Source organism: Dysidea avara, chromosome 7, assembly GCF_963678975.1.
Source record: "Dysidea avara chromosome 7, odDysAvar1.4, whole genome shotgun sequence".
Taxonomy (NCBI): domain Eukaryota; kingdom Metazoa; phylum Porifera; class Demospongiae; order Dictyoceratida; family Dysideidae; genus Dysidea; species Dysidea avara.
Window position 1 is genome coordinate 16829466 of NC_089278.1, and position 21814 is coordinate 16851279.

The 21814-nt window shown below is 37.2% G+C and overlaps 1 protein-coding gene across 1 annotated transcript in view; it reads left to right on the forward strand.

Moving 5' to 3' along the window:
• LOC136260774 (uncharacterized) overlaps nucleotides 1-21814 on the forward strand; it is a 192834-nt gene that overhangs the window by 161298 nt on the left and 9722 nt on the right. Inside the window, exons 37-51 of the mRNA XM_066054640.1 lie at nucleotides 2250-2321; nucleotides 3285-3411; nucleotides 3915-4073; nucleotides 4123-4183; nucleotides 4239-4335; nucleotides 8380-8432; nucleotides 8487-8616; nucleotides 9643-9737; nucleotides 9796-9907; nucleotides 9964-10120; nucleotides 10175-10241; nucleotides 10306-10372; nucleotides 10425-10522; nucleotides 11890-12016; nucleotides 12070-12111. Of these exons, the coding sequence (XP_065910712.1) occupies nucleotides 2250-2321; nucleotides 3285-3411; nucleotides 3915-4073; nucleotides 4123-4183; nucleotides 4239-4335; nucleotides 8380-8432; nucleotides 8487-8616; nucleotides 9643-9737; nucleotides 9796-9907; nucleotides 9964-10120; nucleotides 10175-10241; nucleotides 10306-10372; nucleotides 10425-10522; nucleotides 11890-12016; nucleotides 12070-12111 (1464 nt within the window). The remainder of the gene's footprint in view (nucleotides 1-2249; nucleotides 2322-3284; nucleotides 3412-3914; nucleotides 4074-4122; nucleotides 4184-4238; nucleotides 4336-8379; nucleotides 8433-8486; nucleotides 8617-9642; nucleotides 9738-9795; nucleotides 9908-9963; nucleotides 10121-10174; nucleotides 10242-10305; nucleotides 10373-10424; nucleotides 10523-11889; nucleotides 12017-12069; nucleotides 12112-21814) is intronic.

A 21814-nucleotide genomic window follows, 5' to 3' on the forward strand; every position in this document is an offset into this window, starting at 1 on the left:
GCTGAACTCTTTACATGGTGGTTTCTTTATAGCTGAACTCTCTACAAGGTGACTTCTTCTAGCTGATCTCTTTACAGGGTGATTTGTTTGTATCTGAACTCTCTACAGGTGATTTATTTGTAGCTGAACTTTCTACAAGGTGATACTTCTAGCTGATCTCTCTACAGGATGACTTGTTTCTAACTGAACTCTCAACAGGGTGATCTGTTCATAGCTGAACTTTCTACCGGGTGATTTGTTTGCAGCTTAACTCTCTACATGGTGGTTTCTTTGTAGCTGAACTCTCTACAAGGTAACTTCTTCTAGCTGATCTTTTTACAGGGCATGTTTGTTTGTAGCTGAGTTCTCTACAGGGTGATTTGTTTGCAGCTGAACTCTCTACATGATGGTTTCTTTGTAGCTGGACTCTCTACAAGGTGACTTCTTCTAGCTGATCTTTCTACAAGGTCATTTGTTTGTAGCTGAATTCTCTACAGGGTGACTTGTTTCTAGCTGATCTCTGTACAGGGTGACTTGTTCCTAGCTGAACTCTCTACAGGTGATTTGTTTGCAGCTGAACTCTCTTACATGGTGGTTTCTTTGTAGCTGAACTCACTACAAGGTGACTTCTTCTAGCTGATATCTCTACAAGATGACTTGTTTCTAACTGAACTCTCTACAGTATAATCTTTTCATAGCGGAACTTTCTACTGGGTGATTTGTTTGCAGCTGAACTCTTTGCATGATTGTTTCTTTGTAACTGAACTCTCTACAAGGTAACTTCTTCTAGCTGATCTCTCTACAGGGCAATTTGTTTGAGCTGAACTCTCTACATGATGGTTTCTTTGTAGCTGAACTCTCTATTAGGTACCTTCTTCTAGCTGATCTGACTACAGGGTGACTTGTTTGTAGCTGAATTCCCTACAGAATAACTTGCAATATAATATAATTGAATAAATTATAAATGCAGCTGAATGCTTTATTAGGGTGACTGTTCTATTAGAGTATCTCGTTCTTGCATTTGCTACACGTAGTTGTTGCCTTTCGAATTATAACTCAGTGGTTTGTAAACCGATTCTTCTGTACTACTGCAAGGACTTTCTATGATGATTATTCCAGCTACAGACTGATTTTCAGCTCATTGCTCCAAGCGGTTTGCCTGATAGACACGAAAACTAATAGTGTTTTTATTCATAAAAATCGATTGTGTAATTTTGACTCAGGTCGGGTTTTGTGTCATATCTCCGTGGTCTTTGTCCCGATTCCTTTCAAACCACAAAAAGGCACTCCTACGATGGTTGCTCCATCCACATAGCAATTTTCAACTGATTCCTCAAAGGAGTTTACCCTGTAGGCGTGACAGACCTTCGACCTTATTTTACGCAAATAATCGGTCATAACGCCGTGAATGTTCATCGGATTCCTACCAAAGTTGGTACAGAGATCCGCCTTAATGAGCCCTTCAAGTGTACCAAATTTCAGCCCGATCCGAGCACAAAGTCGTGTTTTATGGCGGATTTTGCGAAGTGTGCGAAATGAAGAAGTAGAAGAAGAAAAAAACGAAGAAATTAAAATGAAATTTTGTTCGCTCGTATCTCGGAAATGGCTGGAGCGATTTTCTTCAAATTTGGTGTGTAGACTCCCCTTGCTGGCCGGCACTTCTCTAGCAAATTTGGTTCCAATCGAATAAGGGATCACAGAGCTACATAGGTGTGAACATTGCGTTTTCTTTCTTCCTGTTAATATACTCACGGGTGGCACGCCGGCTTCTTGGGCCGCACGACACACTACTGTGTGTTTTGATTTGATAGTGTGGCTCAGGAAAACTGGAGCTTTACCATAAGCAACAAATTTTGCAGAGAAAATAAGCTTTGGCTTTGACTAGATTCCTGATTTATTAGTATAATAGTGTTGGCCCATAAAGATTGTCAGCCAACTGATTAAATAAACTTCTACCATTTTATAAACTAGCAGTAATCACATCAGAACAAATTGACAGGCCGGTGGTAGTAACTGTAGCAGTCAATAGAAATCACCACAATGGGCACGTGTGACAGGTTTATTCTAAGTACATCATAGGCTTATTTTAAATATGGTATATGAGTGATTCTATGTTGCATATATGCTAACTACTGTAACTTTTGGTAGACCAATACTATCAAGTCATCTACATCATGTTAATTTTCTGTTGTACTTTTTAATAACTGCATAGATATCATAGTTGATGATATTGTCTCTGTATCACTCAATAATACCATAATGTATTATAGAACATTTTTGGTATATTGGATAATATACTTGATGGAAGGAATGACATATCATTTCAGCAGATGGAAAGCCAGGTTTGTGGATTGATTGGTCAAGCATGTTATACAGTAACACAAACTACTATAATCAGATAGATATATATATAAAGAGCTGCCATAAGAGCACTACATGATTATGGTGTGAATTATGAACATGCATACCATTATTACAGGCATGTACCAATGATGCAGCTGAAATATGAATATAATTATTCTAGTTCATGAGGCCAATACTTTGAACCATCACAGGATGAAATTAAGGCACTAGGCTTGAGCCAATGATGCTTTGAAATAGCTTATTATGCTTTTGAGCAGTGCTAAAAAATCCAGCCTATTATGCTCAAACTTATGCTTTCAAAATCAAGAATATGCAGTTGGCTGTTTTATTAGAGGATAGCTATCAGCCTTTCCTGGCTGCTGTATTAGAGTAAGTGACTGCTCTATTAGAGTATCTTGATCTTATTTTCGTGAAGTGTGAATAATCAGCCAAGAAACAATTTTTAAAGATAACATTGCATTATGAAATGCAGCATTAAGGCCATGTTTTGTGGTATTTTTGGCATGCGCATTGCACATTCAATTAAAAATCTTGAATATCATCCTATCATGCTGGCATAAATGCTTGATACTTTTGCTAACCTATTATGCTCAAAATTATGCCTGCATAATTTGCACAAGCCTATAAGGCACTGTTTACTCAGGTGCATGAACTAAAACACTCATAACAGGGATTTATGGTTAACACAACAGTTGGCTTTGCCTCATGTTTCATTGATCTCCAAATTAAACATTGCCAGCTATATTTTTGCTACCATGTAACAGGTGTTTAATATCACATACATTTGTAGCCACCTTTGCTAAATGTGTCTTGTACACACAATCACTATTATCATTTGGATAGTATGTGCATATGCATATACAAGTGTGCATTGCATTGCATGTGTGCATACAAATTGAAAGAAAAGTAAGCTGGAACATAACAAATCACTCCACACACAGGATGGTGGCACAACAGCCAGTGAAGGATTACAGATGACTGTAGAAAGAGTTGGTAATTTGTTTGGTATCACCTTAAACACTAGTGGTAATGAATCAATACAATTGACTTTGATAGGAAGTAATGTATGTAAGTTGACTATGTGTTCCTATGTGATTATTACTGATCTAACTGCAGTATATACTGATCTGAACAGATCTGTCCTCAAAACATTCAACTAAAGAGGTCTATTTGGTTTGAAAATTTGTTTGCGTTATTAAACCAGTTCACTTTAATACAATACTCTGTCCAGTTGCTCATTAAACAGGCATCGTTCTACTTTTGGTTGGTATTCTTATATTGATTTTTGTCATCAAGTGTTTGGATCTTTAAAGTTCAGATTAGTGAGAATGTAGCTTCTAGATCCAATGCAGTGACCAGGATGTCATTCTTATCCAGTTTTTAGTACTAATATTATCTCCATATTATTACCACAGAATGTTGCTCATGTCTGATGTGCATATGCTAGGCCCTCTTTAGAAGTAGATCTAATAATTATGTAAAAGATAGATGACAATCCCATGTATCCATTTAAAATATTACAAAGTTTGATCATTGTTGTATATACTTATATGCATGTATTTCTTGTACAGTACTTGACATCCAAGTTCCTACAGAAGAAAAACTGCGTAGTACAGAGACATTTAGTTTTCCTTCATTTTCCAATACATCTGATAGCAATACATTTAATGGAACAATACCCATGATTGAAATACCAACTGCTGAAATTCTTAACCAAATAAGAAATGAAGGTTACATTATTGACTACATGTGTTTCAAATGTTCCAAAGTTTATTACAGGAAGGAGAATTGCCATAGTGAATGGTGTGATCAGAAATTCACACCTACCAACTGATCCTGGGTATGGTATCTCTCTATACATATTGTGATATGTGTTACTTAATTGACACTCCTAGAACAAGGATTGAAAGTCCAGTGTTAGTGAGTCAGATATCTAGAGAGAGAGTAAATCTGAGCAATGAAACAGTATCAATATTATTCACTATCGAAACAGTATGTTTTTATGAGTTTACAGATATGCACTGTAGTGTGTATAATTAGCTACGTACAGTGGAACCTGTGTATAATTGTCACCTTCAGACCAGGAAGTGTTGGCCTTTATATACAGGTGGCTATTATAGAGAGAAAAACCTGCATAAGGCAGTCAACAGGATATTAGTGGCTATGACCATTATAGATAAGTAACTATCATTTAGGGGCTTGCGCTAACTGTTTTACTAATAATTATCAGTACAGAAATGGCAAGGTGAGCTTGTTGCATGTTGTTGTGAATGAACTTTTAAACAATGAAGCAAGACAGATTATATAGTATTTATTGAAAGGCAGATAGTGTGATAATTGTTAAATAATGCCAATCATGGTGACAGATTATTGGCTGAACAAGCCACCAACTCTTCTTTATAAGGCAGCAACCGCTATATGACAGTTGAAGCTATGTATACAGTAATTCATAGGTGAATTCTTGGTTGGCCATTATACATGTTAGACAGGTGACTGCTTAATACAGACCACGATGCATACATTTGTATTGGAAAGTAGCTATTTGGGACCTCGTAACCATGAAGAGGTGACCGCTCAATCCAGGTGACCGTTAACACAGGTTCCACTGTATTTGCTACATAGCATTATGTGCATGTTGTGAAAAAATATGCCTGCTACACACAATCCATGCAAAAAAACAGCCAAGCTGTATAAAAGGGTGCAGCCTTTAAAAGCCTAGGTGAAAAACATTGTGAAATCAAAACAGACAGCCATGAATAGCTATAATGATTTTGATGATGATAAATTTTAATAATGCACAAAGCCATTATTAATTTTTTTGTTATTATCATTAACATTATTGCAGCTATTTCATGGCCACCACCTTTGATTTCATAACTTTTTCACCCAGGATTTTTAGGCTGGGCCCTTTTATACAGCTTGGCTGTTTTGCATGGATTTTACTTATTTTTGTATTTTAAATATCCCATAAACTGGTTTGCTTTCGCACAAATTATTGTTTATCTACAGATATAATGATGATCATATAAGATAAAGTAGTGTTCTACCAATACAGAAAAATACCTACTGATCTGATATCAAAGCCAAAGGATACAATAGCTAACCAATAATTATACTAATAATTGCTCTATAATTTTGTACTTATTTGTTTATGGCTATAGCTATATAAATGTTGTATTATAGTACCTGTATTTATTTGCACTAGTGTTTTATAACAAAGTAAATTCCTTCCAAGTTAGATATGCATGATTGTACCATTTGTCTATTAGGACTATTATTTTGCAGTGATTGTTCTATTAGAGTATCTCAATTTTTCATGTGAAATGTGATAAGTTTTTAATGTTATTTATCAGGGAAAATAGCATCAGCCAAAGAAGGCTTTTTTCAGCAATGCCCTGAGAGCACAAAAAGTTGTAGTTGCTCAACTTTTAACAAAGCAAATAATGCACCTTTTATGCTAGAATACAATTCCCAGTCAAATTGTCACCAGTTTTGCAGCTAGAATAATTATTATCAAACGGTATGGTAGTACCATTTAAGTAGGGATCGCACCGAAAATTTCACTCGCCGCCCAAAATCCCTCCTTCAAAAATCATCCTAGAGACATTTTATGCAACGGAAATCACTTTTATGGAATAGTATTAGTCCATATAATACATAATATATAACAAAACACTTACAGGTAGCCGGATATAGAATTTTTTAAAATTGCCAAAACTCAAATTTTAGTCTCATTGTCTCACTGACCACAGTCACAAGGCTAGAAGCCAAACGAAGCAGCACACGGTCACCATTTTATGCCACAATAACAAACTCACCGGTGGTATGTGCCTTTTGGGGTTCCAATGAGTGTAGACCCTCTGCGCCTTGTCTTTTCTTTTATCTTCAATCAGGTTGCTTCATCCAATGAAACGATATCGAGGCATTAATTTTCCATATCAACACTTTCTTTCAACAGCATATTTAGATGCCACAGAATTATTTCAGAGGTGGATTTCAGAAGCGCTTCAGTCCTGGCACTACTATATCTGCAACTTGATGATTGGAATCCCACTTGCAATAGGCTTGCGGCCACGCCCACAAATAAAGATCTAGGTGGACTAATAGTGATAGAGTATGGAGACCCCACCTCTTACCATTTACTTAACAGTAAACGAGATAACCTTACTCCTTATTGGTCTAGCTAGCTGCACACCCCTTGGCTGACTCGAGATATACTCTAATACAACAGTCATGCATGATAGAACAGTTACAAGTTACGTTGTTCTGGTAGACATAGCTAAAGAACCAAGCACAATATAAAATCAGTATAGCTATTACATTATTGTTCTAAAGAAGACAGGTGCCCCTCAGCAATAGCAAGGTTGACAGCTGGAGGCACACACAGGGATGCTTGGATCTAGAATGTGATCCCCTGATACACATTATTGAAGAGTGCAGCAAGGAGAGCCCCAAACTACAGCGAAGCCAGCCCATAACCACAGAACATGGGGAACTCCAGTTCTCACTGAGCAAATGGGCAAGATGTTTACAAATGATGGTATCTTCCTTTACCGTACCTACAAATGTGGAAAATGCAAGTGGACTAATACAAATTACAGCTAGCTGTGCCACAACAAAAAACCAAACTAGTATTTTAAAAAATTGTTAATTAAAAATGAAGTAGGGATCTATGCAATAAAAAGTAGTGAAACAAGAGATGAATGATGGTGTTACGGCATAGCTCAGTGGGAAAGTAGTCCCTACTTTGGCACATTAGCTATTGTTCATTGCCAAAGTAGGGACTTCCCACTGAGCTATGCTGTAACACCATCATTCATCTCTTGTTTCACTACTTTTTACTGCATAGATCCCTACTTCATTTTTAAATTAACAATTTTTTTAAAACACTAGTGATGATTATGATGATGATGATTGGTGCAAGTGGGGCAGTGGGCCTTAATCATAGTGTACATGTACTACCAATACCAATCGATACCAAAACAGCTATAATATTGGCTCTGATTTGATGGAATAGTTACAATAGCCATTTTGTAGAATTTTTGTGATCACTTTTGTAATACTCTAATAAAGCACACATTTTTTTTCAAGGATTTCTAATAGTACAAGTATAAGGAAAAAATTAAGAATTTTAAGTTTTATTAGGGATCACAGAAAACAAGTTGATGTTCTAAAAACCAGGTACCATGCAGCTAGCTAACTCATCTGGAATTAACCAACTATGTATTACTATTTTATTATTTTAACCAGTAGGTTTTTGGTTTTGCATCAATCAATTAATTAAGTTATTGTAATTTTGGATTTAGTAATTCATAAAATTTTCATAATTCTTCAATTATGTTGCTATGATCTATGACAAGGCCTGCACTGTTATTTTCAGTTGGTAGAACCCAAAGGAAAGGTCATCACAAAGTCTAAAGAGAGTTGCCACACCCGTATTTCAGACCGCTGAGATGAAACCACCCCAGAGCAAAGTTTACGTGTACGGAAGTTTAATCATTTAGCTTTCAGTTTTTATTGTATGCTTTGGCTGCTTTTACCATTACTTAATGGTTTTTCTTGCGTGGGTACGTACGGACAAACGTGGGCACATAGATAGGTACACACGCACATACACACTTTTACAAAAAACAATTTCAGTAAACCAGGCATGCACCCATAGCCAGCCTTCATTTGGCCGGCCGTGGGTGTGCGCTTGGTTTAAAAAAAGGGAGGTCACCTAAAACAAAACAAAGAAATTAAGCAGGGCTTGTATTTCACGATTGCATTTAGCAATCTTGTTCAAATTTGGTATGTGAGGTGCTGAAGATGGAGGGAATTTGCTGTACAAAATGATTCCGAGGGAGCACAGAGCTATGTATGCATGAAATCACATTTTCTTCCTTCCTGTAAATATGCTCACAGTGTGACACACTGGCTTTCTTGACCACATGACACACTACCGTGTGTCTTGATATTAACTTATGGTTGATGTTTAATAATATGTGGGGTGTTCAAAATTAGTCAGGGATTTTTAATACAACTGTACATATGTAGGATGAAGATCAACCTCGCTTCAATCTTCGTTGTGCCTTTTTTGATTTTTCACGGTAAGTAAAAGTGCTGTAGAAGTATTGTTTAGCAGCTAATTTTATTCTCTTCAGCAATAGAAGTCAAGGTGGTCAATTTTCTGAAGAAGGCATACAACAGATAGGAAGTAACAAGAGTTTTGTTCAGTGTACCTCTTCACATTTGACCAGTTTTGCTGTTCTGGTAGATGCAACAGGAGGAAGTGTAAGTTGTAGGGCTTGAATGAATTACAGCGTGCACCTTGCAAATGCACATGATGCATGCAGCTATCAAATTTAATAACAACCAGGACATGAAAAAATGGTTTATATTATTGTTAAATACTGAACTACTGACGTTCTCACTTGGTGCAGAAAGCATATTACATTGTGTTACATCAGGGTCATTCAGGGGTTACTCTAGAAATTTTATTGACCAATTTTCAACTCCAAAGTAGATGCACTAGCAGTAGTTGTCTTGACCATGCAGGGTCACAACAAATTTTTAGCTCACATTTGAATCATCCTGTATCAAAAGAGGAGATTTCTCCTAAGTACCTTACATGGAAATATAAAACAGAGCCGGAGCCCAGGGATTTTGAGTGGTCCGGCCATCCATGAACTGCAATGGAGGTCATAGTTATGCACACTACTTTTTATTGATCGTATGTGATTTTAGATTATCTGCTTTCATGTGATACTCAACTTCATATGCTAAGCACACACAGCATGCCTAGCTAGGGGGATCTGGGGGCATGCTCCCCCAGGAAATTTTTTGAAAATAGATGCTCTGAAATGGCATCTGGAAGCTATTTTACTTGCAAAGCCTCTTTCTCCTTTTTGTTCACATCAAGGATATATCCTGGTAATTTTGTACTACAGTTTTAGTTTCATATGTAATTTCACTTCAGTGAAAGCTTAGTTCTTTGCGATACAGAAACCATTGGGATGCATGCATGACATGCATGATCAATATTATTAGCCCAATGCAGTGCCATGCAGATACTTTTGAGTGATTTGAGGATAGTCAATTAACATAGATATAATGGCTTAGACTAAGTAGAACAGTGGTTATATTCTATACCGAATGCTCTATTAGAGTATTGCGATGACTGTTCTATTAGAGTATATTATTATGACTGCTCTATTAGAGTATCTCGATCTTTTTACAAATTCAAGTAGCTGAAAAGTGGTCACTCCGGCCCTGATATAAAATAAATTATAACTATATTATCTATGTATTTATACACAGGCTCAGTCTGAAGCACTCTCCATTGTTAGCTATGTTGGATGTGGAATCTCTATTGCCTGTCTGACATTCACCGTAATAGTGTTGATTGTGCTACAGTAAGTTTGCTATATAATAAGATACATGTACACTTTAATAATGATATTGTTATTGTAGCAAGAACGTTTTCAATAAGGTACCAGATTTCGTTCATCTCAATCTCTCCATTGCACTGTTGGTGGGTCTCATAATTTTTGTCAGTGGAATTGAGACTGCTGTTGAATACAGAGTAAGAAAATTATGTAGCAATTCAATGCAACTATCATGTGCTTGTTTACCTTGTAGGCTAGCTGTCTCATTGTATCCATCTTACTTCATTATTTTTTCATGGCAACATTTAGTTGGATGCTGTGTGAAGGAGTAATGCTGTTCATTTGGCTAAATTTTGTCTTGTACAATGGAATATTCAAAACCAGGAAATTCTTTATGCTACTTGGTTGGGGTAAGTATCAACAAATCAGATACTGTGATGTTCACTTTGGTATAATGTATACAGGTTTACCTCTTCCCATTGTTATTATATCTTCTGCTGTATCACATAAACAGTATGGGACTGATGATTGGTATGTAGCTACCCTTAGGATGCTTTAATAACAGTATGTTGCATACATGTTAATACACTTATAGGTGTTGGATATCTGAAGAAAAAGGTGCTATTTGGGCATTTATTGCTCCAATGCTAGTAATCATATTGGTAAGACAGAAATAAAATCAATCAGTTTTACGTAATAATTGGTTACACACAGATCAACACGTTCTGTTTAATTGTATCACTCTACAGAATTTTTTCAAGTAAAAGGAGTTCAGTAAAAGCTACAAACACATCTACATATGAAATTACAAAGTAAGTGTCAACTAATTTGTAACTGCACATCAAACTGTATTAGCAATAAAGATAGCACCTTTGAAGTAGTGTATATTGTTAATACAGTTACTTGCAACTGCATACACACATCAATTAATGTACAATGGTAGGTATGTTGAGACTAATACAGCACTCTGGGTACTTCACCTCAGCTAATTAATATAATGTACAGAACTCAGCAAGCGAGTGTAAATGTATATGTATAAGTGTGCTATGCATGCAAATAATATTAATTGTTAATTAGATATTTTAAAGTTTTGTAATGTTGTACACTTATCCAGTAATTTTCCACAATTTATTTGCATCTGTGTACAAGAAATATTTAAACAAGTTGACTCTTGTAAATGGTTACTTGAATCTATTTAAGCGACCTCTGGTAGGTTTTTTTTTCTGATTAAAGAGTTCAATTTCAGGAAGAATATTAAAAATACATCATTATAATGTATGCACGTATAAGGTATGCATGAGAGTATTTGTGACTTGATTCTGGAAAGCAAGCGTGCATATGAAATTTACACAAGCAATTTATTGCCTTTCAGACCACTTCCAGTACTTGTAGCTGCTCGTAGAGTTTCCTTCCAAGTAAAATGAAAAATCTGAGCAATCGGACAAGTGAAGTAGTATCAAGTGCTCACAAAGGGCAGAGGGTGGAGGGGTGGGCAAGAGATAGAAGCAGACCATGATTGAAGCCCAGACATGAAACTACAGGGCTGTGCTGGCTTGTTAGTGGCTGGTATGCAAAATCAACACAGAAATCATTTGGCCAACTGTATCAGACCTTCCACCAGTACATCACTGTTTCTTGTTAAGCCAGGTCCTTCACAAGGTCATAAACCACTATCTGAGCTTGCCACACCACCCAGAAAAGAAAAAACATATCTTAAAACCAGCCTGGAGTAGTTTGAGTAATGCTGAGGGTCAAAACCAATAGTATGGTAGTGTAACTATCCACTGGTCAGAGGCGTACCCAAAGGGGTTTCAGGAAACCTTTGGATTTTACACATTACTTAAAACATTAAAATATTGAAACTTCAAGTTTCCAGAATCTGGAATCTATCATGGAACAGGACGCATTTTAAACTTTTATCTTAGTTAAATAATATGATAGCAGCATTGTAATTTTGGTGAAAAGATTGAGATAATCTCTGTTAAAGCAGTCAGGCAATAATTTATAAACTACTCTAATATAACAGTCACTTAGCTGTAGTGGAAACCTCTGTTCAAAATTCCTGCATAGGCCTTTGCTGGTGGTGTTAGTTTGATTTTGCCTGATATGTGATTTGTGTAAAATCTGATCACTGTTTTAGTTGATTTTTTGATATACTTAATCATTGGAAATTATACAGAACATTAGTCAAGGCAACTATACTACTGCTACCACTACTTGGCCTAACTTGGGTATTTGGACTACTAGCTGTGAATGAAGACACTATAGTGTTTGCATGGATATTTACAATACTGAATTCACTTCAGGTAATAGTTATATCATTTACCATAAGGACAGTATGTGGACATCTTATTAATAGGGAGTACTGATCATGTTATTCTATGTCATCAGAAATGAGCAGGTATGTAAATATGTGATAGTGGTGATATAGTAAGCATTGTAATCTTTTGTGGTACATTTTGTGCTATATTTTATCTAAATTATTACCTTTTGTGTTCCCTTTGATCCATGTGTTTTTCTGCATCAACACAAGTATCTCTGTCAATGTATGACAATTTTATAAACAAATAACTATGGAGTGATGGTTTGTTTCTACTTATTAGTGCTACATTTTGTCATGGTCTTATTGTTATAATTGCCTCTAGCTGTTAATCACTGAATATGCCAACTCAGTGCATCATTAAATTGCAAGCATGCCACTTACATGGAGTAACAAATGGCTCCAAGTTACATGATGAGTGGGTTAGTAGTCATGCATCTTCATGACAAAACAATTTATGTATATAGGAATGAAAAATTCTGTACTCTTGTTTTCTCCAATAGTTTAATGGTAAATTCCACAGCATGTGTGCAGAGTTGATTGTATAAATGTCTAATGCAAATAAAAGTATGAGCATTTATTTGTAAGTGTGTTGGGTCCAGCATTTTAACAATTCCAGTGTCTGTTCATGTTAAAAGCATGCATGTTGATCAAACAAAATGATAACACGGGTGTAGCCAAGGTTAGTAGGTGAGGCATGCATGACTGCTATAATAGAGTATCTTGATTTTATTGCACTAATTCTCTTCATTTAAGCTCATCATCTTTATTTTTTTATTACAGCAGCATCTTTACAGATGCTGCTGTGATTGACTAATTGGTAGCTATACTGCATGTTCAGTAGATCTGGTACTTTATACTTACTGGACCAAACAATATTACAGTGAAACCTGTCTAATCTGGCACCTGAATAATCTGGTCACCTCCCTATTGCAACCAGCATAAAAGTCCCCAAATACCTATCATACAAAGTTCCCATATTATGTAGCTGTAAAGCGGCCACCTGCCTAATGCATGCTACGGTCAGACTTGTAATTTCCATTACCTTAAACACTTGTACATTTATCGTCGCATATAACGGTCATCACTTTTTATTATACAACAATTCTTTAACAAACAATTTCTGTCCAGTAAACCTATATGTACAATGTACTTCAACTCCGAGCCCCACTCCACAATTCACTCGTGGACCAGTGACAGTACAAGTAGCGTTATTCCCACTGTGACTTATGAAGTAGCTTACATTCCTGCTTATACTTTGGAGCAAATGTCCAACAACACCCCCTTCTTTTTCCACAGCCACAGCAAATGCATCGTACAGGTTTCCAGTTTCTTTCTTGACGGACAACTCTTCACCGACATAAGGAGTCCATACTTCTTTATAGACATGGTGTCCTCGGATATACAATGTTAATTCAAAAGCATCGATGTGACTACCTGCCATGCCTGATGTTATGCCCCTCCAGATATCAGCCCTCACAATAAATGATGTATTCATTTGTGTAACAGGTTAAACCGGTTTTAAACTTGCCAAACACGTATGTAATCACAAATTGAAGTTGAGGTTTCTGGCTGATGAACAGCTGCTATGGCGTCAAAATCATCAAGAAATGAACTGTCGCTAAAAGAGCGTTATAACGTAATTGAGTACCATAAAAAACATCCTCAAGGCAGCACTCGTGCTATTGCTGGAGTATTCAAATGCGGTTGAACTCAGGTCCAACAAATTCTAAAGAACAAAGAGAGGATTGTGCTTGAATTTGAGATAAAAGGAGAGCCATTAACAAGGAAATGCAAACAAAAGGCTGCATTTCAATCGGTAAATGATGCAGTGTATCAGTGGTATTGTTTGGTAAGGCAAAGGAGTGTCCCAGTAAGTGGGCCTATGCTACAAGCTGAAGTTTGTTTAATCGCAGATAAGCTTCACCAGCCAGAGTTTGAAGCGTCAAATGGTTGGCTACAAAGTTTCAAAAACCATTATGGTTTAAATTAGCTAACTGTCAGTGGTGAAGCAGCTGATGTTCAACAAGAAACTATAGATGGCTGATTTGAAAGACTCAAAGCTTTGGTCCAGGGCTATAAATTGGAGGATGTCTGGAATGAAGAGGCTGCTTTTACAGGGCACTCCCTGATAAAACATTAGCTGAGAAGAGAAAGGAATGTAGAGGTGGAAAGAGATCAAAGGAGCGTCTTACTGTAGCATTTTTTGCCAATGCTACTGGTGATAAAGAGCCACCTATTGTAATTGGAAAAGCTGCTAAACCTAGATGTTTTAAAGGCATAAGAAATTTGAAAAAGCCATATGGTGTTCCATATTATTCGAACACCAAAGCTTGGATGAATAATGAAATAATGACAACTCTCCTTGCAACATTGAACAGACGACTACTGAGAACTGGCAGAAAAATTCTATTGTTGATTGATAATGTGTCTTCTCATAACCCAGCTTTGCAAAAATAATTCTCTAACATTAAAGTAGTATTTTTACCCATAAATACAACATCAAAGCTGCAGCCATTGAATGCTGGCATAATCAAGAATTTAAATGTCATTACAGGAAGTTACTTTAAACCATGTCCTGTCACAAATTGATGGTAGCAGTCTTAGTGCTTCTGAAATTGTGAAGTCTGTTAATGTTTTGTCAGCAATTCGATGGATTAAAGAAGCCTGGGATAGAGTAAAGCCTGAAATCATACGTCGGTGTTTTAAGACCTGTGGCATAAACCTTGATGGTACAGAAGATCAGCCTCCAGGAGATCCATTTGCTGATATACAAGAAAGTTTTGATGGCCTTGTAAAACAGATTGATTCAGCATGCACACCTAAATGCAGATGATGACCTCTGCACTTGTCAGTTATATGACATAGATGGTGAAGCCAGTAATTGGAGGGAACAGCTACGTGCTATAGCTTGTGCAGGTGTTGAAGATGATGAGCCATCTGATGTGGAAATCAGCAGTGAAGATGATGAGCCTGAGCCAGAGAAGAGTTCCATTAGTACACACAAAGAAGCTAAATGATCTACTGCTATATTTGTCTAATCAAAAACAGCCAAGCTGTAAAAAAGGTGTGGCTCCTAAAAAGGCCAAGGTGAAAAAAGATGTGAAATCCAAGGTGGCGGCCAAGAAATGGCTGTGATGGTAGGTTAATGGTACAAATGTTAATAACGACAATTCAGGTGAATTTGGTGCCGCTTGGTCTTGGCACAAAATTCACCTGAATTGTCGTTATTAAATTTTTTACCATTAACCTACCATCACAGCCATTTCTTGGCCGCCACCTTGGATTTCACATCTTTTTTCACCTTGGCCTTTTTAGGGGCCACACCTTTTTTTACAGCTTGACTGTTTTTGATTAGATATCACTTCTTTTTGTATTTGTATACCCCAAAGCTGGCCATAGGCTGGCTTTGGGGCTTTTTTAACCTATCCTATTTCTTTACCACAGGAAGAATAAAGACAGCAGATTTTTAATACTTCAACTGTTTTTGATTTTATCAGTAATTTTATAAATATATTTATTACATGTCTATTATTCCCTACTGGATAACTTGTTCGCAGCTGATCTTTCTACTAAGGGACTTGAAATGTAGCTAAACTCTCTACAGGTTGATTTGTTCGTAGCTGCACTCTCTACAGGGTGATCTATTTGCATCTGAACTCTCTACAGGGCGATTTGTTTGTAGAAGAACTCTCTACAGGATAGTTTCTTTGTCACTGGACTCTCTACAAGGTGACTTGTTTCTAGCTGGCTCTCTACAAGATGACTTCCTCTAGTTGATTTCTCTACAAGGTGACTTGTATCTAGCTGAACTATCTACAGGATGATCTGTTTGTAACTGAAATCTCTACAGGGTGACTTGTTTCTAGCTGATCTCTCTATAGGGTAACTTATTTCTAGCTGAACTCTCTACAGAGTGGGTTCTTTGTAGCTGAACTCTCTACAAGATCACTTCTTCTAGCTGATCTCTCTATAGGGTGACCTGATCTCTCTGTAGGGTGACTTTTATCTAGCTGAACACTCTACAGGGTGATTTGTTTGTAGCTGAACTCTCTACAGGGTAATTTATTTGCAGCTGAACTCTATGCAGGATGATTTGTTTGTAGGTGAACTCTCCACAGGATGGTTTCTTTGTAGCTGAACTCTCTACAAGGTGACTTGCTTCTAGCTGATTTCTCTACAGGGTGACTTGTATAGCTGAACTCTCTACAGGGTGATCTGTTCATAGCTGAACTCTCTGGGTAATTTGTTTGTAGCTGAACTCTCTACAGGATGGTTTCTTTGTAGCTGGTCTCTACAAGGTGACTTGTTTCTAGCTGATCTCTCTACAAGGTGACTTCTCCTACTACAGGGTGACTTTTATCTATAGCTGAACTATCTACAGGATGATGATCTGTTTGTAGCTGAAATCTCTACAGGGTGATTTGTTTGTAGCTGAATTCTCTACAGGATGACTTGTTTCTACATATAGCTGATCTCTGTATAGGGTAACTAGTTTCTAGTTGAACTCTCTACAGAGTGGGTTCTTTGTTGCTGAACTCTCTACAAGGTGACTTCTTCTAGCTGACCTCTCTATAGGGTAACCTGATGTCTCTGCAGGGTGACTGTTATCTTGCTGAACTCTCTACAGGGTGATTTGTTTGTATCAAAACTATATATAGGGTGATTTTTTTATACCTGAACTTTCTACAGGGTGATTTGTTTGTAGCTGAACTCTCTACAGGGTGATCTGATCTCTCTACAGGGGGTGATTTGTTTGTAACTGATATCTCTACAGGTAGATTTGTTTGTAAGTGAACTCTCTACAAGGTGATTTGTTTGTAGCTGATTTCTCTACAGGGTAATTTGTTTGTAGCTTAACTCTCTACAAGGTGATTTGTTTCTAGCTGAACTCTGTACAGGGTGATGTGTTTCTAGCTGATCTCTCTACAGGGTGATTTAGGTTGTAGCTGCTCTCTCTACAGTGGGTGATTTGTTTGTAACTGAAACCTCTACAGGTTGATTTGTTTGTAGCTGAAGTCTCTACAAGGTGTTTTGTTTGTAGCCGATCTCTCTACAGGGTAATTTGTTTGTACCTGAACTCACTGCAAGGTGATTTGTTTGTAGCTGATCTCTCTACAGGGTGATGTGTTTGTAGCTGAACTCTCTACAGGGTGATTTGCTTGTAACCGAATTCCCTATATTGTGTCTAGTGTCTATATAGCTGATCTCTCTACAGGTTGATTTGTTTGTAGCTGAACCCTCTACAGGGTGATTTGTTTGTAGCTGATCTCTCTACAGGGTGATTTGTTTGTAGCTGATCTCTCTACAGGGTGATTTGGTTGTAGCTGATCTCTCTACAGTGGGTGATTTGTTTGTAACTGAAATCTCTACAGGTTGATTTGTTTGTAGCTGAACCCTCTACAGGGTGATTTGTTTGTAGCTGATCTCTCTACAGGTTGATTTGTTTGTAGCTGATCTCTCTACAGGGTGATTTGGATGTAGCTGATCTCTCTACAGTGGGTGATTTGTTTGTAACTGAAATCTCTACAGGTTGATTTGTTTGTAGCTGAACTCACTGCAAGGTATTTTGATCTCTCTACAGGGTAATTTGTTTGTAGCTGAACTCACTGCAAGGTGATTTGTTTGTAGCTGATCTCTCTACAGGGTGATACGTTCGTAACTGAAGTCTCTACAGGGTGATTTGCTTGTAACTGAATTCCCTATATTGTGTCTAGTGTCTATATAGCTGATCTCTCTACAGGTTGATTTTTTTGTAGCTGAACTCTCTACAGGGTGATTTGCTTGCAGCTGAACTCTCTACAGGGTGATTTGTTTGTAGCTGAACTCTCTACAGGGTGATTTGTTTGTAGCTGATCTCTCTACAGGGTGATTGTTTGTAGCTAATCTCTCTACAGGTTGTAGCTGATCTCTCTACAGTGGGTGATTTGTTTGTAACTGAAATCTCTACAGGTTGATTTGTTTGTAGCTGAAGTCTCTACACGGTGTTTTGTTTGTAGCTGATCTCTCTACAGGGTAATTTGTTTGTAGCTGAACTCACTGCAAGGTGATTTGCTTGTAACCGAATTCCCTATATTGTGTCTAGTTTCCAGCTGATCTCTCTACAGGTTGATTTATTTGTAGCTGAACTCTCTACAGGGTGATTGGTTTGTAGCTGAACTCTCTACAGGATTGTTTCTTTGTCACTGAACTCTCTACAAGGTGACTTGCTTCTAGCTGATCTCTGTAGACGGTGACTTCTTCTAGCTGATCTCTCTACAGGGTGACTTGTATAGCTGAACTCTCTACAGGGTGATCTGTTCATAGCTGAACTCTCTACAGGTTGATTTGTTTGTAGCTGAAATCTCTTGTTTCAAACTGATTTCAGTGTAGGGTAACTTGTTTGTAGCTGAACTCTCTGCAGGATGGTTTCTTTGTAGCTGAACTCTCTACAGAGTGATTTTTTTGTAGCTGAACTCTATATAGGGTGATTTGTATGTACCTGAACTTTCTACAGGGTGATTTGTTTATAGCTGAACACTCTGCAGGGTGATTTGTTTGTAGTTGATCTCTCTACAGGGTTTCTTTGCAGCTGAGATCTCTACAGGGCAACTTCTTCTAACTGAGCTCTCTCTTGTTTCTAGCTGTTCTCTCTACAGAGTAACTTGTTTGTATAGCTGAACTCTTTACAGGTGGTTTTTTTGGTTGCTGAACTCTCTACACTGTGACTTGTTTGTAGCAAAATTCTCTACAGAGTGACTTGTATGTAGCTGAATTCTCTACAGAGTGACTTACTTGTAGTTGAACATTGTATAACTATAAAGTGACTTGTCTGTAGCTGAAATCTCTACAGGGTTACTTGTTTGCAGCTGGTCTCTATAGGTTAACTTGTTTGTATAGATGAACTCTCTACAGGGTAGTTTCTTTGTAGCTGAACTCTCTCCACAGTGACTTGTTTGTAGCTGCACTCTCTAAAGAGTGTAGCCAAACTCTCCACAGGGTGCATGACTTGTTTATAGCTGAACTCTCTTCAGTGTGACTTGTAATGTTCTGATTCTTCTGAATTACTACAGCAATATATCTGTAGCTGAACTCTCTATAGGGTGACTTGCTTCTTGCTGAACTGTCTATAAGATTAACTGTTTGCAGCTGAACTCCCTACAGAATAACTTGCAATGTAATAGAATTCTATAATGGAGTAAATAAATTAGCTGAGTGCTCTATTAGGGTGACTGTTCTATTAGAGTATCTCGATCTCGCATATGTTACACGTAGTTGGCTTTGGAATCATAACTCAGTGGTTTGTAATCCGATTCTTCTGTACTACTGCAAGGACTTTCTATGATGATTATTCCAGCTACACACCGATTTTCAGCTCACTACTCTAAGCGGTTTGCCTAGTAGGCGTGAAAACTAATAGTTTTTTATTCATAAAAATCGATCGCGTAATTGTGACACAGGTTGGATTTTGTACCATATCTCGATGGTCTTTAACTGGATTCCTTTCAAACCACAAAAAAGGCACTCCTACGATAGTTACTCCATCTACATAGCAATTTTCAGCTCATTCCTTCAAGAGGTTTACCCTGTGGGCGTGACAGACCTTCGACCTTATTTTACGCAACTAATCGGTCATAACTCCGTGAATGTTCATCGGATTCCTACCAAACTTGGTACTGAAATTCGCCTTAATGAGCCCTTCAAGTGTGCCAAACTTCAGCCCGATTGGAGCACGAATTCGTGTTTTATGGCGGATTTTGCAAAGTGTGCGAAAAGAAGAAGGAAAAAACGAAGAAAAAAACCCAAACTTTGGCCGATCGTATCTCGGAAATGGATGGAGCGATTTTCTTCAAAGTTGGAATGTGGACTCCTCTACCTAGCCGGCACTTCTGTAGCAACTTTGGTTTCAATCGGATAAGGAATCACGGAGCTACAAAGGTGTGAAAATCGCGTTTACTTTCTTCCTGTAAATATACTCACGGTGTGGCGCGCCGGCTTCTTGGGCCGCACGACACACTACCGTGTGTCTTGATCTCAAAGTGGTGAAGAAGAAATTGCTGAGACTATGGGGAAAGTCGTAACATCTTTACAAAGTGCAAAGATGCAGCTGAACCTACAATAACTAAATATTTTTCAGCTAGTTAGGTGCTGTATATACTGACATAGCTAAGCATCAGCATTACCAATTGTACTGTATGCATTTAATATGTTTAAATTGACTTGTGTAATCCAGCCAAATTTATTGCAAATCTAGATGACCAGTTAAGACAGGTGAATTGTAATGAAGCCACCTGTCTATTAAGGCCAGAAAAAATCTGGCCCAAGGGTGACCGGATTAGACAGGTTTCACTGTATTATGTTACCGTGTTCATAGATAATTGAGCCAAGGAAACCTTGACTCTAATATCTATGCTATGTTCCTGTGATAGAGCAATTCTCTTATACTCAATATGATCATAAATGCTAATGCTCCAAGTCAACACACTTTTAAAGCTGAGTGATAATCAATTATTGTGATAGTTAATGACAATCATGGTAATGATGTACTATAGTGATAAATTATTCATATCTGACTTAGTAAATAAAATAGATAACAAAGCAAACATATAGATAGTGTTGAAGTTGAGGAAAAAAACTGGCAGAGCATGGATAACAAATAAAATAATTATAGAGATAACACAATTATAAATAGAGTGTTAGAAAAGCAGATATGTATTGTGTAATTTGATTATTCATGTGTTGTGTATGGGAGGTTGAGTATCAATTGTGATTATGATACTTGTACTATTTCTCATCTCTACATACACACTTTGTAAAACTCATCTTTGTATAACTCATTTTACAAAGAGGAGGACAGGATTGATTATAAGGAAGTAACACAGAGGCTTTTTTGTAATGACCTTCAAAAGATGTTAACAGGTGAAGCTAGGTATCAATATTGTTTTCTATTCTGCTGAAATTGTTGACCATTATGCCAAAGGTGGGAATGAAGCTATTATGCTCCAAAAATGAGCATTATGCTTTTGAGGAGTGCTCCAAAAATCACCTTTTTATGCCTTTTAAGAAATGCTCATCATTATCAAATTATGCCATCTTCTATGACCAATAATGTCAGTTTATTGCTATAACATTGATATATTTCAGCTTCAGATATCTTTCTATTCTTTTAGCTGGTTGCTATATTCAAATATTTCATTTTTATGTAACTGTTTCATTAGAGGAGTAACATTGTGTGACTGTTCTATTAGAATTTCTGACTGTTCAATTAGAGTCTTTGTTAACGGAATTGTGCAATCTGCAGATTTTCCCCACTGCTAAAGTTTTATAATCTCTAGCATAATTCCTGATTTCCACACATACTTATTATGCCCAAATTATGCTGACATAATTTCTACATCCCTAGCCAAAGGTTACTGTATAAGTGCATGAAATAATGGAATTCATAGGTTTTATGTAACATGCTACTGCAACAAGCATAACACAGGTTCTTGACTGTTTTAAAGGCTAAAAATCACTAATGATTATAATTATGAATCAGTTTGTATTTATAGTACATATGCATGTATATTTGAGTTGAGGGTACCATTGTATAGGAGGTGGATATGGGGGGCCATGCCACTTTTATGGGACAATGTTTGCAAGAAAAGATCAAGATACTCTAATAGAGCAGTCACAGTATTCATAGAAGTAGTGCAGCAAGTTACTTAGCTATGTATGTGTAGTTATAAATAAGGAGATATAGTTGGTGGAGGCAGCAAGTAGTTACCTTTTTTTGGCCTTCAGCTTGCAGCTGGCCTGGCCCCTC